At 44.4% G+C, this 17,756-nt stretch overlaps 2 protein-coding genes across 5 annotated transcripts; one reads left to right on the top strand and one right to left on the bottom strand.

The window, feature by feature from the left end:
- The first annotated feature begins 205 nt into the window (after positions 1-205).
- On the top strand, positions 206-13,265 carry LOC135808560 (cysteine-rich motor neuron 1 protein-like). 4 transcript variants are annotated; one of them, XM_065321773.1, is made up of 12 exons: positions 212-509; positions 2,801-3,004; positions 3,507-3,743; positions 4,620-4,817; positions 5,288-5,530; positions 6,129-6,326; positions 7,546-9,138; positions 9,357-9,578; positions 9,854-10,069; positions 11,143-11,340; positions 11,747-11,947; positions 12,382-13,265. In XM_065321773.1, exons 1-7 carry the CDS (start codon positions 380-382, stop codon positions 7,776-7,778), a joined length of 1,443 nt encoding a protein of 480 aa, XP_065177845.1. In that variant the 5' UTR covers positions 212-379; the 3' UTR covers positions 7,779-9,138; positions 9,357-9,578; positions 9,854-10,069; positions 11,143-11,340; positions 11,747-11,947; positions 12,382-13,265. The 4 variants fall into 4 exon arrangements, with proteins under 4 accessions (XP_065177846.1, XP_065177845.1, XP_065177842.1 ...); XM_065321770.1 differs by having other exon boundaries at positions 12,379-13,265; XM_065321774.1 differs by lacking the exon at positions 4,620-4,817 and having other exon boundaries at positions 206-509; positions 12,379-13,265.
- Positions 13,266-13,496: 231 nt separating this feature from the next.
- On the bottom strand, positions 13,497-17,165 carry LOC135808559 (G-protein coupled receptor 179-like). Its single transcript, XM_065321769.1, has one exon. It carries the CDS (start codon positions 16,703-16,705, stop codon positions 14,513-14,515), a length of 2,193 nt encoding a protein of 730 aa, XP_065177841.1. The 5' UTR covers positions 16,706-17,165; the 3' UTR covers positions 13,497-14,512.
- Between the last annotated feature and the right edge of the window lie 591 nt (positions 17,166-17,756).

Raw genomic sequence — 17,756 nt, 5'->3', positions numbered from 1 at the left:
TGTGTTCCCCTGGGAACTATGATGTGGGCCCGATCACAGATGCTGTCAGCCAGGTGGCAAATTTGGAGCAGACACGTCAAGCAGAGGTAATTGTCGATGTTGATCTAAAAGATCGTCGGATGTTAGGGCTGGGTTAGTTCTAATAATACTTACCTGTAGCTGCTGCAACACTGCTTCCGCACAGACCTGTAGTGTTGAACTGACTATAAATTATGCGCAGAACCTTTCGATCCGCAGTAACTACTAGTTCAATAGGAAAGCTTCATTGCATGTGCTGAACTCCTCGAACATTTATAAACAAACACACCGAGCTGAAGCTTAAGAACTTTAGGATACCACGGTGTCCTGTTTCGCACAGTGGTTAGATAAGTTGCCCACAATGTTTCAGTGGTTTTGTGTTCTGCTCGTGGCTATAGCAGCTGCCGTTCATCCTTGCCGGTCAGAAGCAGAATTGGGTGGTTGGCAGCAATGGCGCCAACCATTCATTAACTCTCTTGGACCCAGAGCAGGTGAGAATTCATCCCATCTAAGATTACGAGTATACAGTGTATGTCAAAATAGCTTTCTTGGAGACAGCAAGCTTATCAGGGAAAGAAACACTACACATGTCAGACTATTCTTCACCATTATCATCAATCAGTGCCCCTGTATTTTCCTGGATTTTTCTTTTCTTTTTTTCTCCCGCTTTTTGCGTTTTTTCATTGACTTTGATGTTAAGGGGGGATTAGGGACTCTTGGATCTTTCCCCTACCAAATGGTGCCGGTTACACATACAACTGTTTTCATTTTTGTAGTGTTGTGGTCTAATCATTCGCCATGGCACGGTCAATTGTATTCTGTTTGCCCTCTTGATAACATAGTGACATGTGCAAAACACAGCAACACCTGTTTACACACCATTATCATCAATAAGGATTCCAAAACTCATTAATCAGTGTTCGGGCTTTCTCTTCAAATCAAGCAACCAGAACCAATGAAACATAAGGATAAGTAACATCACAAGCGTGGTGACCATTACAACTAGGTGATAAATTCTCGCCCGTCTGAAAGTGTTAGAAGTTATTAATATTTTTACTCCCCAGCCACCTTTGTGTAAACAAAAGAAAAAGTATCTCTCAAGTTGTCTACTGACACCCCTGATCCCACTAGTAAATCAGTAGCGTCCATTGGGTGTTTATCTTTACACAGTGTGTGTTTTAGTTCCGCTTGTCTCACTTCTCATCTCTTTCTTCCTTTCCCCTTTTTTCTTATCTCCCCTTGTGCATAAATTCTTCGATAAATGTATCCCTCGGATGTTAAGCCAATAATGAATTTGGAAAGGAAAAGGACACATGGAATTACTCTTAACTCGTATCCATAAGTATGTCCTTTTTCTTTCTAAATAAAGTTATCACCTACATGTAGTTGTAATGATTTCCACCCTTGTGATACTAATGTTCCTTATGTTTCATTGGTTCTAATAATAATAATAATAGTTACAGTTCGCATGTCACTCATGGAAGGATCCATGGGCTTAACTCATCTGTCAATGACATCCAGGCAGAAGACCTAACAAAAGGCATCTCATTACTGGTAGAACGTATCGCAGTAAGAACAATTACGCAAGTGCAGCACATTTTTTTCACAAGCATCAGCCATTTTTCTTGTCTTGAGCCAGTTCAAAACAGCTTGGTTCTGGTTGCTTTTAATTCATTTGAAGAGAATTCTCGAAAACTGGTTCATGAATTTCGAAGTTTACCTACGCCCCATTTTTGATTATGCAGATACTGCTCGGGCTGGAATTTCCACAACCCGTGCTGCCAAGCTCGAAATTCACCACAAAAAAGTTCTCAAAATCCTCCTCCGAAAACCCCGCATGCTTCCATCTTCCACCCTTTATGCCCTTGCTGACACTACCCCTTTGTCTAAGAGACGTAATTCACATCTTGTCACCCTTATCCATTCTCTCAAACTCACTCTGTGTCCACCTCACCTCCACTGTTTCAACTGATTCTCTTCCCGTAGCACGAGAAACTCCCTTTCCCTTCCGAAACCTAAGTTCTCCTTTCTACTTCACTCTCTCCCTCACTGCGTACTGTGCGTGGCTGGCACTTCCCCAAGAAGCTAAGGAATTTCTTCCCTCCGCCTTTTTAAGAGCCTTGTCGCGCCTTGACTTTGATTTTGTGTTTCTCATTTTGTTGCAATCACTGCTTATCCATGCCGGTTCCATTTTCTTCTCCTCCCCTTCCCCCTTCCTTGCCGTGGTTGGCTAACACCCTCTCTCTTTGCATTGGCCGGTGTTTTCACTGTGCTATGAGATGCTGTAATAAATAAATAAATAAAGTCCTTGGTGATGATGATGGGGAAGAATAGCTTGAGATTTGTAGTTTTTCTTTCCCTAATAGATATGTCACCAGTATTTGCCCCGTAACTACGACTACGACTTTCATTTCGTAGCTTTTCGTTTTTCTAAGGAGAAAGAATGATGCAAGGCTACTTGACGAGGCGTATAATAATCCATTATCAGTGTAAACCTTCGAAACGTTCGCAACACAAAACCTGCTCTGCTGGCCATGTCCAGCAGTGATCATAATTATGGTCGACGGAGTTTGGTATACCCACCCACTCCACCACCTTCTTTGGAGTGCGTAGTTGCATGTTATGTGCACAAAGGCCATTATTGGTTTCTTCAGTATACTTTGCAAAGCCTTCATTTTGCATACAAAAGAAAAGGGAAAACCCCTTTCAACCTAAACATGTATCGCGTTGCCTGTAGTGACAGTATGCCTTTTCAAATGATGTCTTGACATTCGTCACCTAGGTCCTCCTGGGAAATGTGTGACTCGTAATGGACGGGTATACGAGACTGGCGAAGTATGGAGGCCCCATGACTGCAAGCGATGCATGTGTGCTGGTGGGAAGAAGGTCTGCGTACGATCAAACTGCAAAGAACCTGACACCTGCAGCACTGGTCAGCATTCGGTGAAAGTTGCTGGTTACTGCTGCAGGCAGTGTCGGCAGTTAGGTAAGGTTGTTGTGGTATCCTATGGTGTTTTCTAGGCGGAAGTGTGCTGAATTTTGCTATTGGTAGCGTTCAAGTACCTTCTCAAGTCCAAGCCTGGTTACGAAACATGTAACGTTCGGTGATACCAGAATTTCACGACGTAATAATTATACTTCCGTTGCTAGAAATGGTGCTTTAAAATACTCAGAGTTGATCTCTCTAACATAGAATTCATAATAGTCCTGAGTGATCATCAGGCCACATTATTATGACGGCTCTTAGCAGGCCGAGTTTTGTGCTGGGCGATGATCAGGCAATATCACGATGATGACATCATAATGATTGCTTTGACAATACGGCTACGTCATAGTGCATTTTGCCGTAAACCATTCCATACTGGCGCAGTTATTGTTGACGTATGTTTGCACCATGTGCACGACTAAATAAGTTATTTGCCAGGGAAACTACGTCTCTGTATCTGGAAAAATGGCGTCTAGCTTTCATACTCTTTCTGTTTATGCAGTCCCCCGTAACTGTACAGGACCCAATGGTGAACGACGGCAGCACAATGAGACATGGCATCCCACAGACTGTAGCACATGCGATTGTGTTGATGGTAGAACACGATGTCGGTCATCTTTTTGTCCAACACCGATATGTGATGAAGGTTATGAGGCAGTTAATGTAGAGGGACTTTGTTGTAACCAGTGCGTGGAGATACCAGCGGCAAACGAACTCCCTGTTCCAAGAGTTGTGGCAGGTAAATAATTTTTCTATTTTGCAGCAAACAAGCAAACCATAATTATTACCCTTGTACCCTCCGCGGGATTTAGCACTGTCAGAACACTAAGTGCATCATCCGATGTACACAATGTTGTGTTGATGGGGAAGTACTTCCAAGTACATGAATATTGTTTCTCAGTCTGCTAGTATATTCTTTCCGTGTTTTGTGACACCCAGATATGAGAGATTGATACTGAAAATTGTGAACGAGTATCCACTATCCAGACGTACAACGTCAGTGCCCCAGGGTTGATTGTACCTTTGCCATGTCGATGTCCACGCTGTAGTTCAGTAATCTGCACATGAAATCTAAGTACACGCAATCCTGTTTTATATTGGCATCCAAAATTGAGCCGTCAGCACTCTTCAAATTATTCTTGTCGAACATGTCCTAAACTTTACCATACAGGAACACACTAGCAGATAACACATTGATCTGGCATATCATCTTACCGAAAGGAAAACTACAAACGTCGTCCTCTTTTTCCCTTTTCTTCTGTAAAATCGGCAAATTATGGAATTGCCTTCCACCCAAGATTACCGCTATAGATTCTGTTTCAGAGTTTCGGACACAATTTCGCGCTCATTATAAATAGCATATATTTGCCTGCTTAAGTCGCTTCACTAGTACGTTAATCAAGGATCATTTTCACTGTTACGAGATCCCCCCGATAGGCTATGCCTTTGGGAAATTCTTTAAATAATTAAATTAATACAAAACTTTTACAAGACCACCATGCAGGGCAAGAGGTACAGAATTTCACAAACCAACTTTCATTTTTACCTGGTTTCATCTTAGGGATAATGTATCAGCTTTATGCTTTAGAACCGTCTGTGTTTATGTGATATTCAGCCCCTGCCAACTGTACAGGACTCGATGGTGAACGACGTCAGCACAATGAGACATGGCATCCCACGGACTGTAGCACATGCCATTGTGTTGATGGTAGAACACGATGTCGGTCATCTTTTTGTCCAACACCGATATGTGATGAAAGTTATGAAGCAGTGGATGTAGAGGGATTATGCTGCGACCAATGTGTGAAAAGAGGTAGGAATGCTTTTCAAACAAATTCTACACCAGTGTGGCACAAAACTGACGTCATCCAGTAACTTTTGGCATTCTTTGTTGCTGTGACGCGTAGCTCATGCTCTTCTTCGTTGGGCTTTCCTTCCCCTCTTGGACGTTTCCGAACCTGAGCCTTCCAAGTTGGAAGGTTGTTGGTTTGCGCCTTGGAGAAGTGTTGGAGCTAGGTGTCAGGTCGCCGAATGTCTCAGTACTCCTTGTCAGTTTCGTGCCATTTTGTCGCACTCGCTGACTGTATAAGATCTGGTGACGTTGGTGGACAGTTTGTCATAACTCGTAACATTTTGTCCTTTTCCTTTCTCCATCATAACTATATTGGCTCACCCTTCGAATAATAAGAATAATAGTATCCACAGCACCTGCCGATTGTACAGTACCTAGGGTGAACAGCAAGTAAAAAAATATATTCTGTGTTTATCGTTTGTGGCATGCAGGACCTGCTGACTGTACAGTACCTGGCACTGGGGGTGAACGACGTCAGCACAATGAGACATGGCATCCCACGGACTGTAGCACATGCCATTGTGTTGATGGTAGAACAAGATGTCGGTCATCTTTTTGTCCAACGCCGATATGTGATGAAGGTTATGAAGCAGTGGATGTGGAGGGATTATGCTGTGACCAGTGCGTGGATATACCAGTGGCCAACAATCTCCTGGTGGCGAGCGTCGTGTCAGGTAACTAAATGATCGTATTGGCAGGGTACTGCTAGTATGCAGCATATGTGTGTTGTGACCAACCATCTGCGAACGGGATACTAATAGCAGTACTCATACATGCATTTAGCCACCTTGACTAAGCAGTCTAACTGCGTCTAACAACACCAGGCTTCCTAAATTAGTCAGATCTTGGCCTTGTCCAGGACATACTTCAGTACCGGTGGGGACGCGCATGAACTATATGCATATTATGCTGCTAACAAGGGCTCCCAACATCGAGCCGTCGGAACACTTCAAATTGTTCTTGTGGAAAACATCTTGAACTTTCACCATGCAGAAACATGCAAACCGATTATCTAGAGTTGTTTGACATTATTACTGCAAAGACTACAACTTTAAGCAGTTATAATCAACAGTATACATTATGTAATGAGACCCATATATTTCACAAACACGTTTTCGTGCTTGATGATGTTGATCGTGGCTTGATGTTTGTAGTTTTATTGCCATTATTGATGATCTCCAAGAACGTTGATCAATTGTTTGACCTTTCTACGTTCTATAGTTGATTGCTTCACTGCTGCATTTAAACCATCTGTGTTTATGTGATATTCAGCCCCTGCCAACTGTACAGGACTCGATAGTGAACGACGTCAGCACAACGAGACATGGCATCCCACAGACTGTAGCACATGTGATTGTGTTGATGGAAGAACAGGTTGTCGGTCATCTGTTTGTCCAACACCGACATGTGATGAAGGTTATGAAGCAGTGGATGTAGAGGGATTATGTTGCGACCAATGTGTGAAAAGAGGTAGGAATGCGTTCCTTACATATTCTACGCCAGTGTAGTTGAATACCGTATGTCAACACATGCCATACAATTATCGTCCTATGTTTTCCACAATAGTTAGGGTTTGGGTTAGAATTGTACGGTTAGGTTCTTTTGATGTGAAACTGACTTAACTGCGTACACACTCATGGTCACCATCTTCACTGTACAAGTACCTTAGACAGTCCATTTGGCCTGGCCTCACCCTGTTGATTAAACAGTGCTAAGGAAATTCACATTGAGCAACACAAGATTATTCTGCACATAAGCAATTGATGTGACCTTTTTTTTTACGTATTTGCCAGTTTGAAAATAATCAGTACTGAATTACTATCCCAATAAGGAGAACGAGCTGAAGTGATATTGGATCACCAAGCGGTGGAGACAATTCGAAAACAACGTAAAGAGGGAAGGAGAAATACATAATAGACGAAAAAGCTAAGATTCAAACTAGTTTTCGTACAAGGATCATCAGGAATCAACGTTGTACAAAAGAACCAATGAGAACAAATGAAATAATATAGCAAGCAAGGCAAGGTAAGGAGCACACACAGACAGCTTTAAAACATCAAGGACTTCTGTCTGCCATGTGTTTTTATCAACTATTTCTTCGTGAGAAATCACACCTTGATATTTTAGTGCTGTCTTTGTGTCCTCCTTACCTTGCCTTGCTTGCTGTACTATTTCATTTGTTCTGGTTCTTTAGTACAACGTTGTTTCCGGATGAGTGTTGTTCGAAACTAGTTCGAATCATCTCTTTTCCATCGCTTTTTCTTCTTACATGTATTTCTCCTTTCCTTTTTACATAGTTTTCGCATCGTCTCCATCGCTTGCCATTGTTTAATAAAGTAATCCATTGTCACTTCAGCTCGGCCTCCTTATTGCGATATTAAAATTGTGGTCTCCTCGCCGAATACTTAAATACTGAATTACTCAATCTGCGGACAGAACTGTTTCATCCTTTGTGGACTCATCAGCGCAGCACAGAGAAAAGCAAGCCGAACTTGATAGCAATGACAAATGAATTTTCCAAAGCAAATACTGAATTACTGAATTTTCTTTTTCTGTCATGATCATAATTATGATAATAGCTATCAGGTTGAATTCTTGTACAATTCGCAAACATTTTCTTACAAGGTTACGGTACTGGGGGGGGGGGGGGACACCTAAATAATCTGCGCTTATTGTTTGTGGCATGCAGGACCTGCTGACTGTGTAGTACCTGGCACTGGGGGTGAACGACGCCAACACAACGAGACATGGCATCCCACGGACTGTAGCACATGCCATTGTGTTGATGGTAGAACACGATGTCGGTCATCTATGTGTCCAACACTGATATGTGATGAAGGTTATGAAGTAGTGGATGTGGCGGGATTATGCTGTGATCAATGTTTGAAGATACGGTATGTTAGGCCACCATTTTTACCATAGAAACCAAGTGTGATATTGTGCATAGCATATTGCCTTGCACACAGTGCAGCGCTTTCCTGTCTCAGTGTCCAGATTGTGCGAATATCCTTTTACTTTGAAATGTGCGTAATCTCCACCGCAGTCACTTCATTACATGAAAAACCTCCCCCCCCCCACCCCCATCCTTGTACTTCTATTTTTATTAATTACTTGCAGGTCTTTCATCTGATGTAGTGACGAATAATAGCTCTGAGTTTTCGTGCTGCGATCAGCAGCAAGTCCAGCCCCGTTCTCACACATAATTACTCGTGCGCTATGATACCCCTCAGTATTTCTCACCTTGCTCCATCTTATGTTTAGGCTGCCCGTCTTGGCGATCGGCAATGATTTCCATTATTGCGAAAGCGGTGTTGATATTCTTTATACCGGTACTGGTGCATGTTATTTACTAGGTTCAGCTCACTAGGCCTTTGGGTAAATCAGACGAGAGCCAGACCTCAAAGTAATAGTTGGCGAGAGGTCATTTCTTTCGCATAACACTCTGGACCATGGTTCGTGGGCCGTTGAGGGAGTACCATTCTATCCTCCACACAATTGTCGCTGTGTCAACTTTACTACCTCTGGAATGTGGTAGTGGGCGATCTCCCACATAATACGCAGCACATATCAACCAGACATTGCATTTTGACATTGTCCTGGCAGAGCACGAACCTGTAACGTCGCAAACCACCTCATCATGCACTCATCCCCTATCTTTTTCTTTCAACTTCACGACAACGGACTTCACCACGCGGGACGGTGTCAAAACAATGCACAGATAGATGCTATGCGCTGTCCGGGGGCCAACAGTACGAGGTCACACCGTGGTCAGGCGTTGACAGTCACTGGACCTTGGTTGCGGGTCTGCAGACAGGGAAAATATTCAGAGACGCGCAACCCTTGGACATGCATGTAGGCGTACTGTACAGCGCCTCGCGAACAGATTTCCCTTGCACGCACCTAATAGGCTATCTGCTTCATTTGTACTGGCTAATTCTAGACCAGGTATTGCGCCACACAAAGTGAAGGCTAGAACGAGGATGTGTCAACACATATCTTTGCACACTGATTCAAACACGAGAAAACGTCTACACAAGTCGTATGTTATATGCGGGTTGCTAGCCAGATCGAACCCAGCTAGCTCCAACCAAAAGAACACTTGAAGCCTTGTGTTGTAAACGACGCAGTTGACACTAGCAGACGAACTTGACTCTTGTCTTGACCATAGCAGCTAGGATGTCTAAGCTACTCCTCTCGGTACTAACAGTTATATTTCTTGCCGGCCACCCATCTCAAGCGGCTTCCATTGGGAATCCTCTCACGTTTCCGGACACTCCTGAAGGTTAGCTTCGCTACATTGGTCTCACGTTAATGCAGCGGCCCGATCGTTTCAAGGGTACCCCACACCATACGTATTGCAAAGCTAGGAGGCATTGTTCTGCATGGCGATTTAGCATGCGTGAAAGTCAGCTAAAGACAGACCCGAGGAGCAGGCACCATCCACTATCTGTATCAATGTCATCTTATACTGAACACTTTATTAACTTCTACTTGTTGTAGATCCTGATATTCCTCCGAATGGAACCTGTTTTGACTACTCTAACGGTGGACTGAGAAGTTGGGGTGAGCGTTGGCCTTTCGGAGATTGTGGGTACTGTCGCTGTGAGGAAGACGGTGGCGTAGGATGTATGTCATCCGACTGCCCTAACCCTACTTGTCAGGATGGCCATGAAATTGTGGATATACCTGGTCAATGCTGCGACGAATGCAAGAAAATACCAGGTAAGGTTGGTTGCAGAATAAAAAATATTGCACTTCGCACAATAAGGCACTTCACCAATTGAGTGAAATGCTCCGCAGGTAGCTGAGGTTCGTCCTCTGCAACCTCAATAGTTCAGAGACATCATGCCGAACATGGTAGCAGTGAAATATACAAGCAGTTTGCTTTAAAAGGCGACCGTTTTAAAAGAACGAAACACACCAGGCAAAGAAAATGGTCTACCAGCAAGGTACAATGGAAATATTTTTAAGGCATCATACTCTCCTGTTGTTATCAGATCATGGCTCTGAAGATAGTTCCTGCACAGGATGGAGCGGAGAGAGAAGGGAGGCGAAGGAAACCTGGCATCCACATGATTTCGACTGTGCGGTGTGCAAATGTGGCCAGGCTGGCCGGGCGGAATGCAACTGGACTACCTGCGAAACGCCCGTGTGCGAGTTTGGTATAGTTGACGTGCCTGGCCAGTGCTGTCATACTTGCCGGGAGTTGGAAGGTTAGATGCTATGGGTAATATTCTTAAATTAAAAGTTGATTGCTCTTCACACCGGAGCTCGCGATTTCCCAGTCAAGTTGGCGTAAAAGCGCTAGCTCCTGTGTGTGGAGCAAACAACGTTCCTATGAAATCATGGTTGAAGTCGCTACCACTATCTCGATGAATACTCTTGTGACAGTTGTTATGAAAATGTCAATACCTATACTTCAAGTACAAACAGTGCAGTAACAGTCGACGAACTGCCCACAATCTTTATCCAGTGGTGTTCAGTCAACCAGTATATGCAGGATACAAATTCCATTACCGAAATATTATTATACTTTTCAACCAATCCACCTGCTCCTCTGCTCCTACTCACCCTCCCCACCCCCACCCTTTCCCCCCTCCGAACCGAAGCATGTGCCTCACCGCGTTTTCGGTCATGTATTGGTATCATTTCGTACCCTACCTCACACATGGAACCAATTGTAATGAAAGCAGGAGACAGTCCACGTGGGTACGAGTTATGAGCAACTGTTCATCACTGTACCTGGATAGCGCAAGAGCCAGAAAGTGCCCCAAATAGGCACCGAACTGACAGGGACTGAGACAGTCAACGACTTAGCACCTACATGTACATTGCACCTGTAGTTCTAACACACCCCTGAAGCGCAGATCAGCAGCCTTGCAAAGCTTTTGGCACCATTGTCCTGCTGTTCACTTTTAAAAGCAAGATCGGATGCAGGATATAAACTCTGTGGTGGAGTGGCATGACGGCAGGGAGAGAAATACTCTCATAATCGTAGCATAAAGTCCATTCAATTATACATCTGTAGCTGGTTAGTAACACAACCATGTGGTAGTGATCCACAGTGGGTCCACTGTTATTAGGCATTATGCCTGTTTTGATTTCCAGAATAAATAAAGTATACAACAACAACAAACCATGTTGTTTGGCTAAACGTATCATTCTCATGCCCTTACATGCCATTTAGCGCACAGTGTGTCCGGTCAGGACAGGATTCCTCTTGATGCAGGGTTCGGTCTTAACCTAGGTGTTACTGTATTTCAATCTTCACTTCATCTACATGTAGGTTGTGTCGATGAAACTGGAGTATTTCGAAGAGATGGCTCTCAATGGTTTCAGCGTGACTACTGCACTGTGCAGTTGTGCCAGTGCAGTCATGACAGGGCAACATGTACCGTAGTAGACCTGTGCCCTCAGAGCTGCCAGCCTGGCTATGCGTTGACGTTCACCTCGGGCCAATGCTGTCGCGAATGTCACCCTATTGGTAAGGTTATGGCTGTTCGTCCACACAGACGTTGCACCTCGTACTAGTGCTTATCTAGAACCACAAGTCATTATATCAGTGATTTTGAGTCTAAATGAAACTGAAGAATGTAGTCTCATTTGTAGGAACTTCCGGCTGTCTGAACTGACAATATGCAGTTATGTGCATGCACTAAAAATGGGATTTTCTTGCTGGCCTTTGTTCTGTAGACTGGTATAAAGAAGAGGTTTATGAGATTATCTCCATTCTTCACTCCGTATGCCTTGTGTGTCCTTGATGCATGTGCTGGAAGAAGTACCAATCCCACGGAACTCAAATGTTCCATATTGCCAAAGCGCAACACCTGATGATGTAATCGTCTAACCTCTATGGTAAACAATATATCCTGCTCTCTCGTGTATCACAGAATCCCTGCAGAACTGCACGCAAGTTGGGCATGAACCCCGTCAGCACAATGAAGAATGGGCACTGGACGACTGCGCAAGATGCACTTGCGATAATGGAAGTATTGGTTGCATGGGGTCCAGTTGCATGGATCCTTCGTGTCCTCACGGCTTCGAGATATTCGATGTCCCCGGACAATGCTGCCATGAGTGTCGTGAAAGGGGTAAGAAACTGCCTGAGAAGAATCATTTACACAGTACGTAAAATGCACATATACTTCACACATGTACTCCTCTCTGAAAAATACTAAATTTCACATGAATTTGATTTGACATCATTGTAAAACGCATCGCCTCGAATCATCAAATTTCTTTCCAGGCACATTTTCCAAGAAAAGGACCGTGAAGCACTTGGGTGTCCACTACCAAGTCACGGAGATGAAAGACGGCTTGTTATGTATAATTATATTAATATTATTACTTGTATGTACATGTATGCTCCCAACTCGATAACGTTCTATGTTTACGTCTCTCCCACTTCTTTCTCCTTCTTCTTTGTTCTTGTCGCTGACTCATTGAAAGCATGCAGTCCATTTATACTTGCTTGGCTAAAATGCCACTGCCGTTCCTTGCATCTCTCTTTCTGTATCATCAGCAGCGTGCAAGGAGCCGGATGGGAGGATACGTTTGCATGGAGAAGAGTGGATGCGAAATTGCACAAGCTGTTTTTGTGACAATGGATTGGAAATTTGTCTCCGGCATCAGTGCCCAATCAATGTATCCTGATGGCTTGCCCGGTGGGCCATGGGATACGTCGATGGCCAAAGTTTCCCTGACTGAATCTAGTGCCGTTCTGGACGCACACAAGCCCCCTGGACTTTGTACTGTACATGTAGGCTGTAGCTCATTACTCCAGAACCATGACAACGGCGTCGCGTAAGTTTTAAAAGTAGACACCTTGAACTCTCTTCTGAATGACATAATCGCGTCCTACACCATAGCTGTTGTGGTTTTTTTGGGGGAGTTCTCGATTTCTCTCTTATCAGTTTTCAATGCCATGCACCGTACATGCACATCAATGTCAGCCAGGATACATCAATAATAATATTATTACTAGTACTTGAAGTACTTTATTAGCAGGGTACAGATACACTTGGAACGTATGATCTCTTTGCTGCAGACAATCCTTTCTCCATAATTCACCAAATGTTCGGGGATAACCTAACGCTATCTCCACTGGTTTAAGGGTGAGCAATCACACGATATGGCAGACCGTTCATCACCTCTTCAATAGATCGAATTCTCTTCCGCCCATACATGCATCTCCCGCAGCATAGCTTATCTTTACGTGCCTATACTCTGCCTCATTATCCATGGCATTCCTTTCAAAAAATACCAGGGGTGAAAAAACTAGAATACACACTTTTCTGCTGTCCCAAATCAATACATTTTCCTTTCTTTATATTTGTATTGGGCATTGCTAGCTAATTTCTATCCATTATTGACTTTTGTGTACTGTTACATATTGTTCATCCACCATCACACCATCACTGCGCTCTCCAGCCGACCTCGACACGTTGCCATAGCACACCATCAGCAAAGCGACACATCCCGGTGTTGGTACTGAATTCCTTCATACAGCTGTTTCGAGTATAAAACTCTCGTCAGTGAAAGCAGATATTTTAGAGTGGCTAAGATGCTGGTAGTGAAATCATCAATTTTTGTACTGAAAGGGTGACCCTTAATTACTATTACATAAATTAAAGAATTGCACTGCAATCAACTTCGCTAATAAAGAATGCTGATATAACGACAATTCGCGAATAACGGCAGAATTTCCATGCCCAGAGCAAAGTCCAATCTAACTGTAATACATGTAATGAGACTTCGGGTATAAGGACACTTCGCGAATAAGGACACTTTTCTGATGCCCCGCCGGGTGTCGTTATACGCAAAGTTGACTGTATTTATGCATCTAGTTTTGAAATAATCTCACTGAGTACTCATTAGTTCTCTGGCCAGAAACTGGGGACCCGCTCGTGAGTCATGTGCATGTACAAGCACTGTACACAGTAAAGCATGCGCATGGCAGTACATGACAACAATGATGTCATTATGATATCACACTTGGAAACTTTTTCTTGACTAGAAAGAATGAGCAGCTGATGTGGATTATCTTCCTTTGCTCAAATAAATATTCAATATTTGCTGGCAATGTTGATGGCAACTGTTACATGTATGTATGCAAGGAGTTGGGAGAATGAAATACGGATTCTCTGATCTTTACATGTTTTATTTATAGTATCTGCTCAATACAACGTAATCAATATAATTCTCAACTGCATCAAGTTATCAATGTTATCTGTCAATCGCTCTCAAATATCGAATCTTCAGCAATAAGGCTTGAAAGTGCTACGTCACAGCATAGCAACAATTTCAAAAATTCAAAAACTGGATCCACTTGGATTCAGTTTTTGTATGGATCCAAGCACATTTCAAACGGTCTTACTCACAGCAAGGTGATGTAGCCAGTGAAACTGACTGATTTGGCTAATGGGGGCGGGGTGACAACTGGTGGCGAAATACAAGTCACACCTGCATGCGACATGAGTGGGTTGCTCTGCACCCACATACTTAGACAATAGCAAAGTCACACCTGGGTCCAAAATAGAAATCTGATGTCAACTTACTGCTCCCTGGCCGTTTTTGACGTCATCACTTTCAAGCCCTATAGATACACTCTCGTAGCCTCTGCTACAGCTATCAATATTTGCATCAGTACCATTTGGTCATGATATGTTAGAAGACTGCAAGGATTTACGGAGCCCTTCTATAGAACTATTAGAAGGTTTTGTGTCAGATGCGGAAGCACTTACGATACGGTGAAGCTTAGTTACAAAGGAATACCTTTTGGTTGTCGAATCAGCACATGATTGTGTTCTGACTGAAGACAAACGGGATACCCTTAACTTGTCACGATTGGATATGGGACATGGATACCCAGCCCGGCCATTTGAGTACTGACTACTAGAGGGTGAGAGCTGCTGCGACGCAGAGCTTTGGCGGGGGCCGTGTTGGCTGCCTTGGTGAAAACTGGACAGTGTAATGGTGTTCATGCGGAGTCGTCTCAAATCACTGGAGGACCGGCGTAGCTTCAACCTGGCGCTCGAAACACTGGAATGGCTGCGTTCCAACTTGGATACTCTGATGCGCCTGACTTTTGGGAGCACTAGGATGGCTGGCATGACTCCAAACAGAAACAGACTCTCCAGCGAGTGCACGGCATAGTGGATATCGGGCATAGCCCTCAGGAAGAGCTTGCCCGTGAATGCCAGTAGTTCCACTAGAGATGAGAGATAAACAATAATGGAAATCTCACGACTCTCTGCATAGTCGTTAAGAACTCTGCGAAGCTTGAAGCACAGAAAGCTGCTGGAAAGAAGCAGCAACAGATGAACTGCAAACGCGACAAATTTAAAGGCATTTTCCTCACAGCGTTCAAAGTATTGAGGCTGATCTTTTCCCGTCATCAGGACCTCATCCGCCTCGCTGGCTAACTGCTTTGAAAGCGTGGCAGCCGTGAGAATAAAGCACCACACCAGTAGCAACACTACCAGGTAGGCGGCTAAATTCACATCTCTCAGATGTGACTGTGGTCTTGTCTTTGACATCATCTTATGGCTGAAGATCTGTTCGATTCGCCAACTCTTCAACAGAATGCTGCCATAGCTCAAGGCGAAGCCAGTCTCACTCAGCCACTTGAACAGAGAGCAATTCCATCGTGAAGGGGTACTTCCAATGAAGAGCCCAATATAGGCCACAATACAGCCAATGAGGATGGCCACCAGGAATTTCCAACTGGCCGAGCGCAGAATAGCTTCACTTCGTTCGCGGATGACATAGATCAGGAGAGAGACGACAAGCACAAGAGCTAGGGCGTTGACGCAGTGAGCAGGCGCTGTGATCGATACTTTGTTTTTGTACCTGCAATCGTCTGCTGGGGAAATACAATATTTGCAGTGATGTGGACACTTGGCGCACCGAAACAGATGGAGCTTTTTCCTCACTTCAGCTGCACACTGATCCTGAGCCCAGATTATGTCCAACGATGTCAGAGAGCTTCCCAGTATCTCATTCGTATTCCCTAGAGTGTGTGGATAGTAATACCCTTCTTTACAGACACAAGTGTACCGACCCGCTATAAGCTGTGATGTGTTCCTGGCTTCACTCGTGACACACACTGTTGTGTCCGTGTCGCACAGGTTGGTATCAGCAAACACGCTGCCGTACCCCTCAGCCCGACCGTTCAGTTCCACTGAGCACTGATCGATGGGTATCTTATCCAGATCTATATCTATACCAGTCATTCCAAGGTAGTGTACTGTGTTGTTGTGGTACACTGACACAGGTGCGGAGTACGTTACCATCCATGTAAAGCCAAGTTCACAGTCAAAGTATGGGTTCACCCATAGAGAATCACTGTACTTTGTGTGCACTGGGCAGATCAGATAGTCTGGGATTCTGCAGCGCCCCATCGACACCTGCCGCAACGAAGACCCATCAGGGCATAGATGTCGACACTTTCCACCTAGCCAAGCATCGTCCTTGTGTTTTGCTGGATCCTGGAGCCACTCTTTCGGCTGTGAGTACCACCGCGGTGCAACTGGGCTCTCGGGGGACGTGATCAGGGAGTTGTAGTGGAGAATTCCCGGTACTCTGTCGGTTGGTACTGGCTGCCTGTTCCGGTATTGATAGTAGCACTGGCTTGTGTTGAAAGGACCTTCGCCAATACAACCTCCGGCAGCAAAAACATTGTCAGCCTGCGCACTGTTTCTTGCCCGGAGCATAAACAGGACATTACTGTCACTCAGGAAATTTACTCCATCGAGTTCACCACATGATTGCTGACTGAAGGACTTCAAATCAGGATGAGCATGCGACACTTCGAATATTGGCAATTCGGCAATTAGAGACGACAGCATGTGGGCGTTCTCAACGGCAAATTCAGCGTGGACACGGAAACTGGAGAAGTTGATGGCCAGGTCGCCTGGAGAGGTTTCACATGTTTGGGTACAGAGCTCTTGATTAGGTCGCCCACCGGCATGTTCACTATGTAGCGGAGAGTCTTTGCAATAGCGTCTACTGCGCTCCTTTGCCGACTGTATTTTGTTAAAGAAAGTGTCGACCTTATAAAGATCACAAGTTTAAATTTTTGAACTCGGATGGTGAGCCAACTGGACCTCTCCGAACCTGAGCCTTCCAAGTTGGAAGGTTGTTGGTTTGCGCCTTGGAGAAGTGTCGGAGCTAGGTGTCAGGTCGCCGAATGTCTCAGTACTCCTTTGTCAGTTTTGTGCCATTTTGTCGCACTCGTTGACTGTACAAGATCTGGTTACGTTGGTGGATAGTTAGTCATAACTCGTAACATTTGGTCCTTCTCCTTGTTCACCAAAGTTTTAATTATTGGTGTGGCTTTGGCCGCACCTGCCCGACCGGTTCCACTTCTCCTGCTATAGAAGGCTATTCTTTAGACCATATGAAGGCAATCATATGTTTATTGTTGTTAATTCAACGTAAACAAATTTTAAAGGGCCACAAAAACACGTCCCCAATCATGCACATGCAAACAAACACACACGCACACATGTAGAAAACGCCCACACACACGCACACAACACCCACACAGATACACGCATACGCAAGCACACACACACACACACACACACACACACACACACACACACACACACCAACACACACCAACACACACCAACACACACTTTACAGGTACGCGGGCTTCAAACAAGCCACAAAATGCATGTGGGCGGCAGTAGGGTTTCACCACTAAGACTATAATATTGGCCAGTACTACTAAGCAGCATACTGAGATGCAGTTATTAATGTATACTATGTATGGAGAGTGGCAGGGTGACAAGGTTCAGGACTGAACATATTTCTAAAACCGGCGAGCCTACATGCTAGCCCGCTGTGTGTGTGTGAGCCTACATGCTAGCCCGCTGTGTGCATGTGAGCCTA

The sequence above is a fragment of the Sycon ciliatum genome, chromosome 2 (genome assembly GCF_964019385.1).
Source record: "Sycon ciliatum chromosome 2, ocSycCili1.1, whole genome shotgun sequence".
Taxonomy (NCBI): domain Eukaryota; kingdom Metazoa; phylum Porifera; class Calcarea; order Leucosolenida; family Sycettidae; genus Sycon; species Sycon ciliatum.
The sequence above is the reverse complement of the archived record's forward strand: the minus strand, read 5'-3'. Positions and strand labels throughout refer to the sequence as shown.